The sequence below is a fragment of the Girardinichthys multiradiatus genome, chromosome 12 (genome assembly GCF_021462225.1).
Source record: "Girardinichthys multiradiatus isolate DD_20200921_A chromosome 12, DD_fGirMul_XY1, whole genome shotgun sequence".
Classification (NCBI taxonomy): Eukaryota; Metazoa; Chordata; class Actinopteri; order Cyprinodontiformes; family Goodeidae; genus Girardinichthys; species Girardinichthys multiradiatus.
Window position 1 is genome coordinate 23,388,408 of NC_061805.1, and position 20,238 is coordinate 23,408,645.

At 37.8% G+C, this 20,238-nt stretch overlaps 1 protein-coding gene across 1 annotated transcript; it reads left to right on the top strand.

Annotated features, from left to right (window-relative positions):
* The first annotated feature begins 462 nt into the window (after positions 1-462).
* Positions 463-19,845, top strand: LOC124878161 (gamma-glutamyl hydrolase). Its single transcript, XM_047381990.1, has 14 exons — positions 463-623; positions 975-1,065; positions 1,156-1,204; positions 1,406-1,568; positions 1,858-1,929; positions 2,060-2,166; positions 12,815-12,929; positions 15,030-15,080; positions 15,172-15,256; positions 15,720-15,858; positions 16,258-16,364; positions 16,799-16,892; positions 16,989-17,126; positions 18,118-19,845. The coding sequence occupies exons 1-14, from the start codon at positions 595-597 to the stop codon at positions 18,234-18,236; spliced, it is 1,359 nt and encodes a 452-aa protein (XP_047237946.1). The 5' UTR covers positions 463-594; the 3' UTR covers positions 18,237-19,845.
* Positions 19,846-20,238: the final 393 nt, after the last annotated feature.

The window sequence follows — 20,238 nt, forward strand, 5'->3', positions numbered from 1 at the left end:
AGGGTATTCAGCTACACATGAGATACATAAAGAAAACTCAATTAATATAGATAATTGTATTAATGTTGGCTGTTTTATTATTGCATATTTTTTATCATTAATGTTACAAGGATATTAATAAAAATATTAGTATTAGTAATCTTAAAAATAATATTACAATCTTAAAAAGATTAGGATAAGAAAAATAATATTAATTACTACTTATCAATTCTTACTATATATTTTAGATAAACCTTCATAGAAAATTATTAAGATTATACATTTTTACATTAACATTATTATTATTTAATTGTTGTACTAGTTCTTTATCAATATTATATAAATAATACATTTCTATTGACATATCTTTTGCAATCCATGAATAAAACACGCAACCGTAAATCCAACATCTAAATTTCTTTCGATTCTGAAGGGGCAGATTGTGTGTGACGTAACATCTTCTTCAGCGAATCACAAGCGTCCTCAGGCTGAGTCGTACGACAGAGGAAGTTTGTGTTTGTGTGGGTAAACAGCATGGCTGTTTCATAGTTAAATATGAACTGTTAGTTATTTTTCAATCATTCTAGAGACACGTCAGTAAGTCTACTTCCGCAAATGAAGACTCTAGTTGTTGGAGTTGGTGGGTAAGTAAATCTAGACGCTTGTAAGCAAACTAGTGGGTCATGCATTGTTGCTGTGCTTCACAAAACCGGAACCACGGATAACGGAATTAGATGGTTTTATGATGTAAAATGCTTCAGATGCTTTGCTTTGCAAACAAAATACAAACTAACAGGGAAAAAAAAAAATTCATTTAGCTGAAGCAACAGGACAGCAGGCTCAGTAGACTTTGTGATAACCATGTGACAGTGAGGGTTGAAAAGAGTTGTTTACTCTTTAGTGTCCTGAGAGAAAACGTCCCAAGTAGGTTTTCTCAGTTAGCTTAATCTATTCTGCTTCTTTGTAATGAGCTTTTTTTTTTTTTTTTATCTTAGTGTGACCAATGGAGGAAAATCTACCCTTTCTCAATTTCTTCACCTGAAGGTACGCAACAGCTGCATCGTTACTCAGGATTCGCATTTTAAGGTAAACCACGATGGTGTCATTGGATCATTTTGGTGTTTTAACAATTTCTGGCACCACAGAGGAAGACTTACAGATATTTATTTACCTCAGGATGACCATGTGGTGCCAGTGGACAGTAACGGCTTCAAGGAATATGACAGTAAGTTTAAACACTTAATCCTTTATTTATCTTGATGACTTTGACCAAATTAAGGTTAGTTTGGATGAAGAGTTTTTCATGTAAGATCATTGTAAATAAGTGTTTTAGGTATTTGTCACTTATTATTACCTACTAAAATGAATTTGACCTAAATGTGTTGAGTTGAAGAAAGCAAATGATGCCAGCTGTGTTCTGTTTAAGCGCTTGATGCTCTTCACATGGACAAGATGATGATAGAGGTTTACTCTTGGAGAAGAGATCCGCCTTCTTTCTTGAGGCAGCGTGGCCTGATGCCCGAAGATTCACCAGTTGATAATGAAGTTTATGTTCTCATAGTGGAAGGTTTCCTCATTTTCAACCACAGGTACATTATTGAGAAGTAGCTTTTCTGTCAAAAATTATGGATGGATGAGTCAAAGAGTGAGTGGTTGATCTTCAGTATTTATGTGTTTTGTTTTTTTTTTTTCCATTTTGAACCTGTTTTCTTTTTAAAGTTATTTATTTAAATGTAAAATTTTGCCACCTTTATTTATAAGACGATTTTTTTAGAAAAGGTTTTTCTAAAATTCTGCCGGCATCTCACGGTTTACCATCAAGAAAATTCTCTTAATAATATTTTAATCATAGTTTTTGATTTCACGTTACCCTTTCAGGCCTTTAAATGAGCTGTTTGACAGAAGATATTTTTTGGAAGTCCCTTATGATACCTGTAAGAAGAGACGAAGGTACACATCTCTCTTTTTTGGTATTGTGTGTGGGATTTATTATTGTTTTACTTCAGCACTCTTCTGCCATTTTAATATGAGAGCTGCTGAATGAGGAAACTGTCCCTCTGTGTTTGTCTTGCTGTGACAGTTCCAGGGTGTATTCGCCTCCCGACCCTCCAGGCTACTTTGATGGATACGTGTGGCCAATGTACCTTAAAAACCGCAGAGAGATGGAGGGCATGACCTCAGACATTGGTGAGAGTAAAACTAAAATGTTGAATGCCCTGTAGATTACTGTACCCTTGGATGATATTAATGATGATTAGGCACGAGCATGCAACCCATTGATTGTTAGTTATTAATGGTATTAATTTTGATTCATATACTTAATAAACAATATATGAAAAACCCTCAAAATCTAGCAATAGTTTCAGGTTCTTACTTTGCTGTTCTGCTCTTTCCTGAGTTACAAAAATGTAACAAGCTGACATTAGCTGATCAGTATGTGGTGGTTATGTTAAGAAAAAGTGATAAATGGCACTCAATGCCACTACTGTGTTATTTTCAAACTGTTCAACTCACCTTACCTGTAACCAGGTGAAAAGTGTTGTTGCCTTCTTTCAGCCAGCTGACTTGTAGTACACAGCAATATGTGGGGGAGGGGCAGAGCTGCATCCTTCTATGGTACATACAGCGGTACAAAAACTTTGGCCACTCTGGCAGTTTTTCTTGCACATCTTTAAAGAGACATTGAACCATAAGGATGGTATGATGGGAAATTTGATTGTTTTTAGTAACAGTAAATAAAAAATAACATTTTGTAGACCTTGAGAATGATTACTGACCAATGCCTATATTGTCAGAGATTTTTGGTTTCAAACACAAATCTACACTGTTAGCAAAAATGTAGAAAAGAGCATGTGCTGAATGTTTATCCTGTTTTTGCAGTTTATCTGGATGGTTTGAAGCCAAAGGAAGAGGTATTAGTTGTTGTTTATGAAGACATTTGTCAAGAAATAGACAAGCTGCAGGGTAAGGCCACTACATCTTAACTAATTGAAGATCTTAGTAGGAAAGGTTCAATGGCTGTAATGCCAGTAAAGATTTTTTCACTCATTATTGAGAGAGCTAAAGATAGTTTTCAGCTTGCAGTTTTTAAATAAAAAAAAACAGATAAAGTACCATATTTTCCGCACTATAAGACGCACCGGATTATAAGGCGCACCTTCAATAAATGGCCTATTTTAGAACTTTTTTCATATATAGGGCGCACCGGATTATAAGGCGCATAGAATAGAAGCTACTGCAGTCAAAGGTTTGACTGGGGTTGCGTTATGCATCCACTAGATGGAGCTGTGCTAAAGAGAATGTCAACAAAACAGTCAGATAAGTCAGTTAGTCAAACTTTATTAATACACTACAAACCAGCGTTCTGATAACTCCATTCACTCTCATGGTAAGGTCTCCTCTACATAGAAATCTATTGAAGAGAGCCAATAGTTAGGAATGCATTGGAGTCTATGAAGTTGAAGTTGAAATCAAACGTTAGTTAAAACGTGAAAGGGAACTTTTCCCTGATTCAGTAAACACGTAAAAGAAACAGTTTGATGCACTAAATCAAACGTTAGTACATTCACAGTATAGTAGCGTTAACTGTTGAATTCTCTCACTGCTGCTCTATTCCCATGTTCGACTGCGTAGCTGACAGCCTTGAGTTTGAACTCAGTGTCGTAAGCGTGTCTCTTGAAAGGTGCAATTTTGGGGTCGTTATACACACACAAGTGGTGTTGGACTAGGAGTAAGCACAGTACAGGTGTTTACCGCTATTACTTCGGCGACACCCCTGACTACGGTAGCCGTAATGCTGCAAGCGGTGCGGCTTTGTAGTTTACCAGTCGTACTGAAACATTTTGACAGAGCGCCGTGTACAACCAGTATGGATCAACCAATTAACCAATTGATCCATATATAAGGCGCTCCGGATTACAAGGCGCACTGTCATTTTTTGAGAAAATTAATGGTTTTTAAGTGCGCCTTATAGTGCGGAAAATACGGTAATCTAAATCTGCCAGGAAAAATTAGTCATTTAGTGCTTACCTTTTTCTTTTACAGGAGACACATTCTGAGTGTTTCTTTTGTGTTTTGTCTGCAGGTCTGAGTTGAGGTGATCAACTAATTTTGATTGCAGCTGTCAGAAAATATGTTTTTAATGTACTAATGTGTGACTGAAAGGACCAAATATTATGCATTTTATTGGTGTTGTGCAGAAGTCTTTTGCATCCTTTGGTTACTGTTGAGGAGAGGTCTCCTTTGAATAGTGCTCATTTTGGGCCTCTTTAATGGAGAAATGTGTGTGTTCTTTATATTCTGCAATGATTAGAAGAATGCAGGACTTAAGATTTTCCATTATAGGATTGCATTCTTGCAGAGCGAAACGTGATGTTCACTTCGTGTTTTACTGCTTCGAATAGGGTGGATTATATTGTAGTTATCATCCAAGATTATCCAATGTTATTTCCCCGTAACCTAAACTTGATATTTTCACCATCAGTGAGTGGATTACTTAAATCATATCAAGATGCTACAAAAACATGATGTTTGTATCAGATTTGAACCTTGTTTTTATTGACATGATCTAAAAAAGCTCAACATGTCTCAGTAAACAGAAATGCAGATCTATCATATCAGCTGTAATGCTTAGGTATCGCTACTCTCCATGACAATTTGTCTTCAGCCAATAAGTGGATCTGATCATCTGGTTTGAACAAATTCCTTGTAATTCCAAAAATGTGTGTTTATTTCTCTCCCAGGGTTATATATTTTATGTTTCAGTTTAATGTTTGACTATTAAATCAATAAAGTTCTCCAGTCTTGAAATTATGGGCTTTTAAATCCATCAAAGATTCACCCAGCCTTAAGCTGAGCAGATGTTTTTGGAAGCTAGATGAATTCAAAATTTTCCATGTTTCAGCTTCTTTACGGTTCTCAGTATGTGAAACTAAATCTGGCGGTTTGAGGTTAGAAGAAATCATGAAGTTGCTGAATGGAAACCCAAATACTATAACTACGATCCTGAAAAAATCAGACCCAACTTTACATGGTGAATATACCAGTGCTTCTCAGATATTTTACTGGGTTGCATCACTTAGAAGCCAAATAAAACAAAAAAGTTGTTAACCAAATTACAATAACTACTAATATTGATTCCCACCCATAGACTGCTGGAGATAAGGTAAGGTAAGTTTATTTATATAGCGCTTTTCAGCAATGAGACACTCAAAGTGCTGTACATAGAATTACAATACAATCACAAAGCAAATAAACACAGATACAGACACAGAAAAACAAATCAAATGATAAAATCAAACAGAGGTAATTTAAAAAAGTAAAATAAAATAAAGAGAATAGAATGATGGACAAGAAAATGAAAGGACAATTGGACTGAAAACGCAACTAATCATGCCTAGATGGCACAGTCAAAGGCAACTCAAACAAGTTTTTAATCTTGACTTAAAGCAACTTAGGGTTTCGGCACTTTTACAGTTTTCTGGCAGTTTATTCCAGATTAGTGGAGCATAAGAACTAAAAGTTGCTTCTCCGTGTTTGGTTCTGGTTCTGGAGAGTAGATTTGAGCCAGAAGACCTGAGAGGTCTGGGTTGTTGATACACTGACAACAAGTCTGTAATGTATTTTAGTGCTAAGCCATTCAGTGATTTATAGACTAACAGAAGTATTTTAAAGTCTATTCTCTGAGCTACAGGGAGCCAGTGTAGGGACTTTAGAACCAGGGTGATGTGGTCCACTTTCTAAGTTCTCGTGAGGACGCGGGCAGCAGCGTTCTGGATCAACTGCAGCTGTCTGATCCACTTTTTAGGCAAACCTGTGAAGACACTGTTGCAGTAATCAATTCTACTAAAGATGAACGCATGAATTAGTTTTTCAAGGTCCTCCTGAGACATTAGTCCTTTAATCCTGGAGATGTTCTTAAGGTGGTAGAAGGCCGACCTTGTTACTGTCTTTATGTGCTTCTGAAGCTTCAGGTCTGAGTCCATCACTATACCCAGGTTTCGAGCCTGACTGGTGGTTTCTAGCTGTATTAACTGAAGCTGTGGGCTAACTTTTAAACGCTCTTCCTTTGGTCCAAAGATTATTAGTACAGTTTTGTTTTGATTCAGCTGAAGAAGATTAAGGCTCATCCATGCATTGATTTCTTCTAAGCATTTACCCAGCGCTTGAATGGGTTCATTGTCACCTGGTGACATCGTAACGTATAGCTGTGTGTCGTCTGCATAGTTATGATAACTTATGTTGTTGTTTATTAAAATCTGAGTTAGGGGGAGCATGTAGATATTGAATAGGAGGGGCCCCAAGACGGACCCTTGGGGAACGCCACATGTGATTTTTGTGCTCTCTGATGTAAAGTTACATACGGACACAAAAAAGTCCCTTTCCTTCAAGTAGGATTTAAACCAGTTGAGTGCTGTACCAGAAAGGCCGACCCAGTTTTCCAGGCGCTCTAATAAAATGGAGGGATCAACAGTGTCGAATGCTGCACTAAGGTCCAATAATACCAGCACTGTGGGAAATTTTGTCAAAATCAGTTCTAGTTGGAGACAACATTGGTACTGGAGTTGATGTGGATGTGCTGACTGCCTCTCTGATCTTTTGGGTTTTTTCAGTAAAGAATTTAGCAAATTCATTGCAGGCCCTGGTAGAGTGGAGTTCAGATGCTACAGTTACAGGAGGGTTTGTTAACCTGTCGATCGTGGCAAATAATAGACGAGCATTGTTAATGTTTTTGCTGATGATCTCAGAAAAGAAAGATTCCCTTGCATTTTTCAGTTGTAGGTTATATCTGTATTGTCTCTCTTTATAGATAATATAGTGAATCTGGAGTCCAGTCTTTTGCCACCTGCGTTCAGCTTTTAGACACTCCTTTTTTTCACTTCTGACTGGTGGAGCACTTCTCCACGGAGACATTTTCTTCACAGAAACAACTTTCACTTTAATTGGAGCAATTGAATCAATGATGTCCGAGATTTTAGAATGAAAGTTGTCTACCAGCTCATCTACAGTGTTACAGGGCAAAGTGGAGGTAGATGAGTAAATCTGGTTAAAGGTTTCAGCAGCACCGTCTTTAAAGAAGCGTTTTCTTATCATGTCTTTTTGGCAAACTGAGTCATTGCAGATGATGCTTTCAAAAATAACAGAAAAGTGGTCACATAGAGCAACATCAGTTACAGACACCTTGGAAATGTTTAGACCCTTAGTGATGATCAAGTTCAAAATATGTCCCTGTTTTTGCATTTGCTGTTTAACATGTTGAGTCAAACCAACATTTCTAAGAGTGTCACATAGATCTATTGTACTTCTGTCTTCAGGATTGTCCATGTGAATGTTGAAGTCTTCCACAATAATTAAACAGTCATAATCAACACATATCACAGATAAAAGCTCATTAAAATCACTGATAAAGTTTGTATTGGACTAAGGAAGCCTGTAAATATTCAAGAACATGGTTCGGACCAGGCTCTTTACCTGGAGAGCCAATTATTCAAAAGAGTCAAATTTGCCCAGAAATACTTTTTTTTACACTTTAGTAAATCTTTAAACAAAGTGACCACCCCTCCTCCTTTTCCTTGCTGTCTGCTCTCACAAAGAAAATTGTAGTTCAGAGGCGTCGCCTCTATCAGAATGGGAGCTTCATTAAATTCATGTAACCATGTTTCTGTTAAAAACATAACATCTAGATCGTGGTCAGTAATGAAGTCATTGATTAAAAATGATTTTTCTGACAGAGATCTAATGTTCAGTAAAGCCAGTTTATATGACTTAGTTGTTGATATTAACTCTGTGTCTGGTTGTACCTGACAGTTTATGGCTTTTTTTTTTATTGTTTACTACTGTCTCTTATCCTTTCAGCTTTGCTCTTTCTGTCACGTATAAGCACAGAGATTTTACAACTATCTCCTATTAGGGGCCCAAGTTTTTCCTGGACATTTCTGATAGAGTTACCATTGGGGCCCAGACTGTATCACAGAGAAGTGATTTGAAGGTCCTGATTAGGAGGAGATAGATTAGGAGGTGGTGGAGGTCTGTGGCATTTGGAAGGTGTTGGTTTAGTATCAGGGCCTCGGCCACGGGGGGTGTTGAATGGAGAAGATGTCAGAGCCATTTGGGTCCCGATTTTAAGAGCTCCTTTCATGTTATCAGAATCCAGTAAAGCAAAAAGCGGGCTCAGTGGGGAGATGGGAGAGTTCTGTGAAGTCTGGGTCTGGGTTTGGGGGGTATAATGGGGGGGTCCACTTCTCCTGTGGATTTCGACGGGGAGACCTTTTGTGATGACCTCTCTTTCTCAGCCAACTGGCTGGTTGTCTCTGCTGGAGCTGTTGGAGGCAGCGTTATCATTGTTGATGATACTCCATGTTCTCTGCTGAAGGTCGAAGCTGCTGGCAGATTATTTACTGAATAGAAGAGAAAAGATGTGAGACGTCTGGCTCCTGGCTTGTTCAAACAGAAACCATCTTGCTTGAAGAGTTGTCTTTTTTCCCAAAAAATATTAAAGTTGTCAATGAAGTTCACAGGTGTGGTGGCACGTTTTTTTCAACCACTTATTAATCATCAGAAGTCTGTTAAAAATCTCATCTCCACAGAAAATCGGTGCAAAGGGTCCACTGAGAAACACCTTGATATTGAGACCTCCAACAATGTTCAGAAGACGAGTGAAATCCTCCTTCAATCCTTCTGATTTTTTCTTAGCCACATCATCCATGGCTCCACAGTGTATAATAAGGCTTTCTAGAGACGGGCGCTTTTCTGTGATTGCAAAAATATTCTCTGAGATATCAGAGACCACATTACTGGTACCAATCATAACGTCTGTGTTTTTCTTGTTGCAGAAGTTTTTAATCCCATCCACAGCTGTGTTGCCCACTATTAGGTTTCTTGGTCCGGTTGGGCGCTTTTTCTCTGGCAGCTTAGGAGAAGACTGTTTAGAATGAAGGATGTTCTCAAACCTTTATTGTTCTCAGAAGATGGATAGTTTTCCTGGTTTTCATTCTGTAGTGGAGCAAATCTGTTTTGGAGGAGAATTCCATTATTTCCAGCCGTCTCACTCCTATCAGTTGTTGTGACAGCAGCTCGCTGTCGAAGTCTCCTTTTCCCAGGGGAAATGGGGACATTTCTCTGTAATTCTGGCCATTCTAATTTATTTAATTGCTGAGATCTTCCAGTGAGTCGTCCACCTTGATTTTTTGGGCATGCCCCTAAAACATGCCAGGGGGATCTGCCTGTAGGTTTATTCTCAGTGTTCTGATTGCCGGCTGAGTTGTTGTGCTGGCTGTCACTGTTTGGGATCACAGGCAGAGTTGAATCATCGCTGTACCCCATATTCACCTCCACATTCACTTCTAGTCGGTGGTTTTCATCTCCAAAACAGCCAATTTCTGTAAAGGTTTGTCGAAGTCCTCTGTGGTGAAGGGAGGCATTTTGTGCTGATTAGCTGGCGTCAACTTGTTATGCTTTCGAGTTCGACTATAAAAACATCAAAGTCCTTTAAAAAAATAAAATAATAATAATAATCCTTGGGAGTCGCTGTTAAGAAGTTGTTTTAGTCCAATATTTCAATAATTTTGGCTAAGAGATAAAAAGTTAGGAGTAAAAGAATGCAAGCAAGCAGGGAGCTTAGGAGAAAAGCGTCTGAGCAGGCAGAGAGGCGGAAGTGGAAACCAGTTTCCCCGCAAACCACTATGGAAGAAGCGGTAGAAAATGACTGACTACTATTGATACAGGAAGTAGTAAATTAAAACATTTAATTATTGAGAAATGCATATTTTCCAGCATTACATTTTTGTGCTTAATTATTATAGTTCTGTGTCATGTTTTACCTCCATGTCAATGCTTGTTTTTGTAAAATAAACTGATGCTTACAATACATTTTCTCTTGTGACCAATTTTATTGTGAATTAAGATGATATTCCAGAACACATTCAAATGTCAAGTTTTTGTAATTTTACAGTTATGAACAGAGTGTGGAGTAAAGATAGGAATGATCAGCACATTCTGACCACTGAGCTGTCCTGCCTTAACTTTTATACTTTTATACTTCTTGCATATGATTGTTATTTGCAATTGAAATCTGATATTTATGTTCACTCTACAAAAAAAAAAAAAAAACACACACACCATCATTTCTTTCTCACTCTCTTACCTAAAATCAGACTGAACCTTTCCCTTTTAAGGGTAAGTATTCATTATCAAAATTGTTTCTATTTTCTAAATGCCAGAAAAATAAAAGGGGTTTACTTACCCTTAGATTTTGAGAAAGTTTGAGAAAGCCCAAATGATGATGTTATGGCTATGTAAGCATCCGATTGGCCAATTCACAACCAAAGGAACCTGGCATGTGAATCTTCACATGTGCGGTCCATCCTTGGGTACACTTTTCAGATGCCTGAAGGTTTTATGTTCATATGTTCAAACAATTGCATGAAAGTATGAACGGCATGGGAAAGCCCAGGAGACGGGTTCTCAGACTTGAAAATGTTTCAATGTGAAATGTGCAAATTGAGGCGAGAAAAGGGGGCGACCTACAAATCTGACTCAGCTTCAGCAGTTCTGTCAGGAGGAATGGACCAATATTCCAGCTAAATACTTTTCCAGCATGACATTGTGTAAAAAAAGGCAATTTTGCCAATTATTAAGGAAGTGTATGTAAACATCTGTATTTGAAGAAAGGAAAAAAAATCTCTTTAAAAGTCCACCTTTGTAATATTCTTCCATTTTTAGAAAACTTAAAACAATTTTGGATATTCTAAAAGTCTGAAAACAGAAAATGTTTATCCCGATTTCACTCCCAACTGAGAGATAAAGAAATGGATACATGTCTTTCCTGTTTTCCAGTGTGTGTAAACGATTTTTTTAGCTGCAAACAGTCGCTAATTATCTACTGAGCTAGTTTGTGGTACTTTGCCAGTAACATTCTATGCAAAATGTTACGTGTAACTCAGCATAGAACTATTTTAATGAATAAATAATATGATGCTGATTGCAAATAATATACAGCTTGTTTTTTATTGTAAGTTTTTTCAATGTAAATGTTTCACACAGGACATTATCACTAATGATTCAACTTGTTCCTCAGTGTAAATTACCACCTACTGCAAAAATATTGTTTTCTAAGTGGCGCCATTTAAAGTTTGCAAAGTGTTATGAAAATAGTCATGGGAACCAAAGGATCTGGAAAGGGAACGGCTGAGCAGCTTAAATAATTGGGAGGACTATTACTGCCCCATTTACCCCCAGTCGGTCGTAGCAGATGGCCGCTCACACTGAGCCTGGTTCTGCTGGAGGTTTCTTCCTGTTAAAAGGGAGGTTTTCCTCTCCACTGTCGCTACATGCATGCTCAGTATGAGGGATTGCTGCAAAGTCAACGCCAGTGACTGTCCACTGTCTCTACATGCTCATCCAGGAGGAGGGAATGCTGCAAGACACTGACTGGATGCAATCTGCTGGATTTCCTTAGATAGAAAAACTTTTTATCCAATTTGAATAAAAAACTAACTAACTCCGACTGCACTGTTCAAGGGTTAGGATTAATTGGAATGTACCTGACTGTTGTGAAGTGCCTTGAGACAACATGTGTTGTGAATTGGCGCTATATAAATAAAAAAAATAAAAAAAAGTGATTGATTATTGGCAAATTGCAGCTGTGGGGGGAAGCAGGGGATTAAAGTGAACTGACAAATGTTGGCAGGGGAAGGCACAAAAGACAAAGGATCCATCAATCCATCCTTCCAAGAGGTTTGAGCATCCAATAATTCCTATACTTTCAGCGGTTTGAAAAATTAAAGGAATCTATACCAAGTTAACACTAGATGGAGTTAAAAGATACGCAACAAAATGCATTTAATTTATCCAGAATGGTCAGTTTCAATCATTTGAGCCAGTTCATTCCACACCCAATAAACCGAGAAGTTTCATTAGAACAAGAATCCACCTTTGAGAAAGTGATCTTAGTGTACTGTGCCATGTCCTTATTAGTCAGGGCGGTTGTTCAATTTTAAGAAATTGTGCCCTAATGTTGAGCACCCTTAGTAGAAACTTAGTTTCAGGAAAGGCTGCCTTTCCTGTCATGTTTTTTGGTGTACGTTTGATGAGTGTGAAGGTTTTTAAATGCACATAAAAGCCACAGAGTTCCCCAAATGTCTGTGCAGTTTTATTTCAATAAGTTTGGAGTCTCACAGACTCTTACGGTAATCACAGAAACAGTCTGTGCAAAGCCTCAGCCCTGAACTACTGCTTTTATTTTCACACGCAGAGGCTTGTCCAACACCACATTTCTGAATCTCACTGAGACTTGTGATCCTGCAGCTGCCTTCCTCAGTGCATAGCCTAGACAAGATCTAAAAACCTTTATTGCAAAACTCATGTAAGACACATGAAGTTGGACCATTTACCACACACCAACTGATAAAACGTTTCCCAAAAACTCCATGCTATTAGCAGGAGATTTTATGTTTACCTCAGCAATAAACTTGTCCGGCTAGCATGCGCAGTAAAACTTTACATGCAAATCTGGGAATTCCTCACTTCCTCTTTCTGGCGGTATCCTCCACTGCTGCAACATATATAAGTCTGAGGTGGCTGTTATCACAGGCTGAGCACTCTGGCAGCTTTCTAGGGCTCATGTTGCTGAATTGTTACAAAGGAAAATGTCCGGCAGAGGATTTTCAGCATACTTCTACCTGTTTTTCACTTGCCTCATCTGTTGCTATAAGGCCATGTCTGCTAAATTGTTCGAGGAGGCTGTGAACGACAGACCAGTGATAGGTAAAACAAAGAAAATGACTGTGGTGCTGTCACGCTCGATTATTTTTCTGTTTCTGTTTTCTTTGTCGTTTAGGTGTTTTAACTCAAATAGTCTCAGACGATGTCATGAAACCTTTTGGGAGGACGTACATACCTGACTCTTACGTGAACTACATTGAGTCAGGGGGAAGCAGGGTGATGCCAATCAGGTGGGTTGAAGGTTCTGGTGCTTTTGTCTGTGAAGATGGCAGCATGATAATTAGAAGAGCTTTTATAGTGCTGGAAAAAATATTGCCCCTTTGAAGATTTCTTTTAGATTTCTATAAAATCTGTGATGTACGGGCAACCTATCCAGGGTTTACTCTCTCCAATGGCCACTGAAGATAGAGAATTCAACAATAAAAGGATGGATTATAAGTGAAAAAGAAATTGCCCACTAAACATAATTACTGCCTTTGCCACCACACTTTGCAGCAACAACTGCCATCAAGCTTGTGATAAACTAATCAGTCTTTTACATTGCAGTGGAGAAATTTTGGTCCACTCTTCTTGGCAGAATTGTTCAATTCAGCCAAACTTTTCAAGGTTTTCAAGCACAAACGGCCTGTTAAAGGTTTTCATTTTTAAGTCATTCAGAGGTGGACTTGCTGACATGCTTTTGCTCATTGCCCTACTGCATAACCTAAGTGTGGTTAAGCATAAGGTCACAAACCTATGGCTGGATGTTCTCCTGCTAGAGAGCAGAATTCATGGTTCCATTAATTACCATGATGGTCCTAAAACAACAAAGCAGCCCCAAAGCATCATGCTACAATCACAATGATTAACTGTGTGTTCTATTTTACTTTAAATGCTATGCTAGTTTTACATTAGTTGTAATGGGACGCACACCATGTTTATCTTGTCAAATGAACCTTTGTGTTATTCTTGATCAGCTGTGGTTCTGCCCTTAGAACTCACATGGGCCCCATTTTTTGCCCAGTTGCCTTATTGTTGAGTAATGAAGCAAATGGAGCTAAAGTTCATTAGATATTGTTCTTGGTTCTTTTGTGACCTGCTGGATGTGCTGTCGGAGTAATTTTGGTGGGCCTCCAAGCCCTGGGAATGTTCACCACTGTTCCATGTTTTCTCCACTCGTAGATAATAATTCACTGTGATTCGCTGGAATCCCCAAGCCACAGAAATGGCTTTGTAACTCTTTCCAAACTGATGGATGTTGATTATTTTATTTCTCATCTGTTCTTAAATTTCTTTAGATCAAGGCGTGAGTGTAGCTTTTTGAGATCATTTTGCCAAGTTGTCAGACAGGTTCGATTTAAGAGGATTTCTTGATTTTACAGATCAAGCACTGATTAACCCTGGGTGTGACTAGTAAAATTGCAAAAATAATTACCCCATCATTATTAAGGACAATTATTTAAAATGTATTTACAGTGAAGCCCGGAAGTTTAATCTTCTGGGCTTCCCTTTAATCTTGTCGTTTTATTGACACACTTGAACTGCTCTTTTTAAGGAGGGGACTTATGATACAACAAACAACCTCTATTAGTTTTAAAAACAATAATTGGATGCTCAAGTTTGAAATTACTGTGAATTTTGTCCCCACACATCCAAATAAGTTCAAGGTTCTACATACAGGCTAATATATGAATATATACGTCCCCACTAATATTTGGTTAAAAGACTTAGCAAGTTACAAAGAAACCACCAACAAGGTCCTAATATAATACTGGATGGATAGTTGACCATTTTATGCTAACCCCTTTCAAACATCCTTTCTGTTATTTAGGCCAAAATGCTCAATCTTTGCCTCACCAGATGATAACATTTTGCTCCATGTGAGCAGCTTTGAATTTCCCACTTGGTTAAATTTGCTGATGCTTGAGCAGTGCTTCTTGCGTGGTCAGTTGACACCATCACAGCCTGCATTGCTGTAAAACTCTCTCCACCCTGGACAGGCTGGTGTTGCAGCATCTTCTGGTTTATGGTTCACTTTAATCCAGTGGTTCCAGATTGTTCATGAAGATTATTAACAACAGATGGCTGAAACGTGGACACAGCAGGTGGTTCCTTCAGGACAATGATCCCAGACACTCATCAAACTGGTTTTGGAAGGCTAACATTTAGCTTCTGGAAAGCCTCCTCAAAGCCTTGACCTCCATCCAATTCATAATTGCAAGACAATAAAATAAAACCATCTAATACATTTTTGATGGTGTAACAATTTCTGAAGCCAATCCTTTATAAGGTGTTATTTGTTAATAATATAAACAATAAATAACCACTGACAGAGCGGTTTTCTTTGACAGATTGACTCTTTCTACTGCTGAGTATAAAAGCATCTTTAAGAAAATAAATGGGTGAGCACGACTGTATATATTTATAATTATGCAGTAATACAGCAAAATCTTAAGTAAAAATCAAACTCTTTATTTCCTTTGTGATGTTTAGCCTGTTTTTCATCGGTGGAGTTGCAGATTTGAAGACGTCAGACTTCGCCAGGGTGGCAAAGATTTTCTATAAACTTGCTCTGACAGTGAGTACAGAACACCATGTTCAATTTTCTGTTAAATAATCACTAACATTTTATCATCGCTGAATGTGATTTGTGCCTCATTTTCTTTGTTAATTGTAATTTTTTACTCACTTTTGTTGTTTTGCATCTTCGGTCTAATTTTTCATCCTTCCAAGTTTCAATGTGTCCATTTTGTATCTTTTTCGTTACCGGTCTGTGTGTCTTTTTTACCACTATGCAGGGTTGCGTTCTTTCCCAATCTCTTTTGCAGTTGTCTGTGTCTCCATGTTTGTATCTGTTTTGCAACTCTTGATCTCTTTGGTACCTTCCTGGACCTGGTGTATTAAACCTAATCAGTAATCTGTCCGTGCTCTTTGGCTACAGAATGACAAAGATTTCATATGAAACTTTGAAAGGTCATGCATTGTTTTTATGTTTTGCCTTTTTTAGCATAGAGAAGTAAAAATCTGTGTTTTTGTTGCAGGCCAATGATGCTGGGGATTTCTTTCCCATCTGGGGCACGTGCATGGGCATGCAGCTGCTCACTGTGCTGGTGGCTGGTGAAAATCTGCTCACACAAACTACTGCTGAGAATGTGGCTTTGCCCCTCAACCTAACCACAGGTGAAAAACCTTCTGTGGCATCATTGGCGTCTCTGAAGGGCATGATTCAAAGACAGATTAACTTATATGAAGCAGACTGTTGTTTTAGAGTTTACCGTCATGTTTCATGTATGCCAACTAATCCCACCACTTGGTTTCAACAGTGGGACGTTTTACTATTTGGCCTAGATAGATACAGTGATAACTGGTCGATGTTTAGACAATATATCTTTTTCAAATTTATCCTAGATAATAATACTGAAAGTCTGCACTCTAATAAGGAAAAAGTTTTTTTTTTTTACACAAAATGTTGCTTTTAAGGTCTAGTAATGGAACTCATTAATTGTTATTTAAAACCCATAAGGAACATAAGACCATTTACATGTATCTATATTAACGTATATCCCTTTATTCCTGCAGAGGCCCACTCCAGTAGGATGTTTCAGGGTTTTCCTAAAGAGCTCATAAAGGCTTTGACAGAAGAACCTCTGACTGGAAATTTTCACAATTTTGGCGTGACAGTAAAGGTATCTTCCTGGTGTTTTGCTTCCTCTTTTGGGGTTTTTGCACAAACACATTCAACAAGCAGATCATGTTTTACATGCAAATACGTAATTTTTATTGTAACACGTTGGGGATGTGACACAACAGGATTTTACCAGATAAACGTTAAAATTCCTATTTAATCATCACACCTTTTCCAAGTATAGAAGTAGTTTTTCTTGCAAACTGTTTGGACAATCAGAGCTGGTTATCTCAGCTGTATCCACAGTAAAGCAGGTGCATTGTTGTGCTTTAAATGACTGAGTCACTTTAAATCGGGTCAGCAGCCAATTGTGCATCTCTCTAAACTTTACAGTAGTGAGAAAGTATGCTGTTTTTGACAGGTTTTGACTTGAAGCTTGTTGACTTGTGCAAGAAAAGCACAACCAAATAAACAGAAATTAAACTGTTCTTCAAGACTTTCCAGGAAAGCGAGAAGCTGAGCAGTTTCTTCTCCTTACTGTCCACAAACATCGCTGAAAATGGAGCTCACTTCGTCTCCACCATTGAAGGTTATTAGATTTTTTGTGTGTGAAACTGACAAACTGAGCTGTTTCTCTTGAACGATGTGGTGATAGCGCCTCGATTCATTTCCTCTGCCCCGTCAGGTAAAAGGTATCCATTCTACGGAGTGCAGTGGCACCCAGAGGTGAACCGCTTTCAGTGGGACAGAAAGCTGAACTTTCCTCACTCCAGTCATGCCGTTCAGTTGTCGTCGCTGCTGGCTGAGTTTTTCATCAATGAAGGTAAAGCATTACTAGCAACACTAATCATTTACTGGATCATTAGATTTAATTTATATGGATGATGTAAACTGTTGCAGCTTAAACTGTTTATAATTGACTTTAAATTACCTGTGACACACTTTTTGCACAAATGCAGAAACTGGAAGAAAACATTTATATATTGAAGGAATTGGGCAGTAATTGACATGATATTGGGATTAAAGATGTGATAAAAGACCACAAAATAAGCATATTTAAATGTAAAATTTTGCAAGTCCAAAGTTGCTCTGAAATGACATCTAAGGGGAAGTCTCTGGTCATTCAGTGTGTGGGCTTCAATGATAAACTGGTCAAAAACAGCGTTAATATAGTGAAACGGTGCATTGCTGGTGGTGGCAGCAATACTACAACAGCAGCTGTTAGTTTGCACTATTTTCCTGAAGTGAAGAGGATCAGAGCTGGAAAACTGACGAGGCACAGATGGGCTGGTCCCACCAAGCACAGCCACTTGCGATCGGGGCACTTTTTGGCAAACTGCTTCGAACAAGAAACCTCTGAATTCACATAAGAAATGATGTCAGAGGTCGGGATATCTACCAGACGAGGGAGGATGTTGAAGCAGATGCTACAGCAGTTGTGATCTGCCATCTGATGAAAGCTGACTTTTTTTCTCCTGACTCTGCTTCATCTCTCTTTACTAGTGACTAAAATATATCTAAAGAAACATCATATTCTTCTCTGCTGTCTGTGTTGCTGCCGTTGTAGCAGCAGTCAGTTTACATGCAGGAGTTCCCCTTTGACGTCATAAAAGAGCCCAACAAAATCACAATGGAGTAGTCTGGAAATGCCTGTTTAGGGAAATGTATGAACATATATCTCAACAACTGTTCATTTCAGCAGCATGAATTTACTTTTTAAAATATTTTATCAACTTTTCCTTTCCATAAATGTAATTGGATTTATCATGATAATTCGATGTCACAGGCACTTTAATTATCTCTTCTTTGTTTAGGACGGAGGAGCTTGCATCATTTTGACAGTCCTGATGAAGAAGATTTCTCATTAATCTACAAGTTCACTCCTGTCTACACTGCAAACTTTACTGCCTACGAGGAGATTTATTTCTTCTGAGTTTTTGGAATAGCTGTCAGAGGATGCCAGAGGTCTCTGTGTTTGCAGTGAATGGAAGTTTATTTCTTTTTTCTTTTTAAATATAAAGATTTGGCTTAAGTTTGAATGAAAATTTTAAACAATTATATTTGGAAATCCCATGCCAGGATAAAAATAAATGGGGTTGATACCGTAGGCTTATTGAGAAGGGATAGGATTCAAAAAGTACACAATTTTTGCCCATTCCCATTTAAACTACACCAACAACGTTGAGGCTATATATTGTTGCATATTTTGCTTTGTTCTGGAGTTTTTCACCTCCTTTCTTTACCCTCCACCCCAATAACTTTGTATATATGTTCAAAATAAAGTAAAACGATGTACGGATATACATAAAAGTTATTTTTTTTGTCTCTGAATTTACAATGCTTTTACAGTATTTGGCCCTATCACAAATGTATTTTTGTCACACTTTAATATTTCAGATCATCACACAAATCACAATACCAAATAGAATCAGTATAAATACAATAAGCTGTTTTAAAATGTTGATTTTATTAATTAAAGGAGAAGAAGCAATCCCTATCGTGCTAGCTCTATGTGAAGAAACTCATTGCCTCCTTGTATATTCATGAATTGGATGGAGAAAACACGGAACAGTGATTTAGCTTCCCAACAAAATTACTCAAAGACTGCAACTCAGTATCATCTAGGCGGTCACAAAAGAAGCCAAAACATCTAAAGCCTGCAAAGGCGGCAAAACCAATTATTAAGTCTAGAGGGCAACTATTTTAAATGAGAATATTTAAATGAGAGCGAAAAATATTGTTTTATTCTCTTACAAGGTGACAATTAAACAGTCTGATTATTTTGTGATTTTTTTTTTATGTTTGAGAGAAGATCTTGAGCATCTTATCTTTTCCAATCTTTTAAAACTGGGAGCGTTTTTCCTAGTGTTTCCAGTAGCAGACTCATTTCTATGCAACAGGAGCAAATGATGGAAATTAGCACTAAGCAGGGAGTCCAACATAACAAGTCCACATGAATTAAAGGTTAAAATATTTAAGACTTTTGGATGTTTGGACATTAAGAGGCTGCAAAAAATTAAATAATATTGGGCCTGTTATGGAGTAAAAAAATATTTATTAGCTTTATAAAGCAATTATCAATTAATTTTTTATTTCTTTTGACCTCTCCTTGGGATAGTTACAGAAGAAACATTGTCCAATGACAATTTAGCTGCTGAGAGGTACATCAAATAATGAGGAGAGGGGCACTTGTTTATATTTTCTGATTATGGTTTTATTTTAATTAAGAGTATGCCATGTGTGCACATTATTGCTATCATTTGTTTTAGTTTATTTTCTGTTTTTAAGTCTTGCAGCAGAGCCCCCTCCAACAGTTGGCACCCTCAGCATCCGTCTATGTGGGTTATGTCAAGAGTTGGCCCTGTTAATGTTAACATGCTTGTGTATAGCAGTCTGTGAACAGCCACCGTCTTTATCAAAAAGCTAGCGAGTTTTTTTAATCTGCTAGATTAGACTCCAATAAGGTTTCGAACTGACTTATAATTAATTCACAATCAGTTATATACTGTTGCTAGCAAAATAAAATCATTCATTGGACAGTCTTGGTCAGAGTGTGATATGTGTCTCATTTTGTTTGTAAAGAGTCCTATAAAAATATTTATTTGCACTCCTAATGCTACCATGATAAGGACTGAATTTGTATATATGAAATTAAATTTATATGGCTTTATGATGGTATTGTATTTGTTTGATGTGATTTTATTTTATTTATATTTTAGATTTGGAAAGTGCCTTTTGCTGTGAATTAGTGCTATATAAATAAACTGAACATAAACTGAACATAAAGAAGAAATGATATGTAGATGGGTTTTAGCTTGAAATGTTTTTCTGTGGGAGCGGGGGTCTACTGTCCCCTCGGGCCTCTGTTTTTGCCGTTTCGCCCCTGAAAGCCAACCCAGTCCGCCCGTCACAACAATGCACCGACAGGCGGGCAG

Excerpts from the sequence above, each read along its gene's own strand:
- LOC124878161 (XM_047381990.1), top strand. The coding sequence starts at position 595 with ATGAAGACTCTAGTTGTTGGAGTTGGTGG. Across the intron at positions 1,205-1,405 it reads CGGCTTCAAGGAATATGACA|CGCTTGATGCTCTTCACATG; the intron begins GTAAGTTTAAAC and ends GTTCTGTTTAAG. Across the intron at positions 15,859-16,257 it reads GCCCCTCAACCTAACCACAG|AGGCCCACTCCAGTAGGATG; the intron begins GTGAAAAACCTT and ends TTATTCCTGCAG.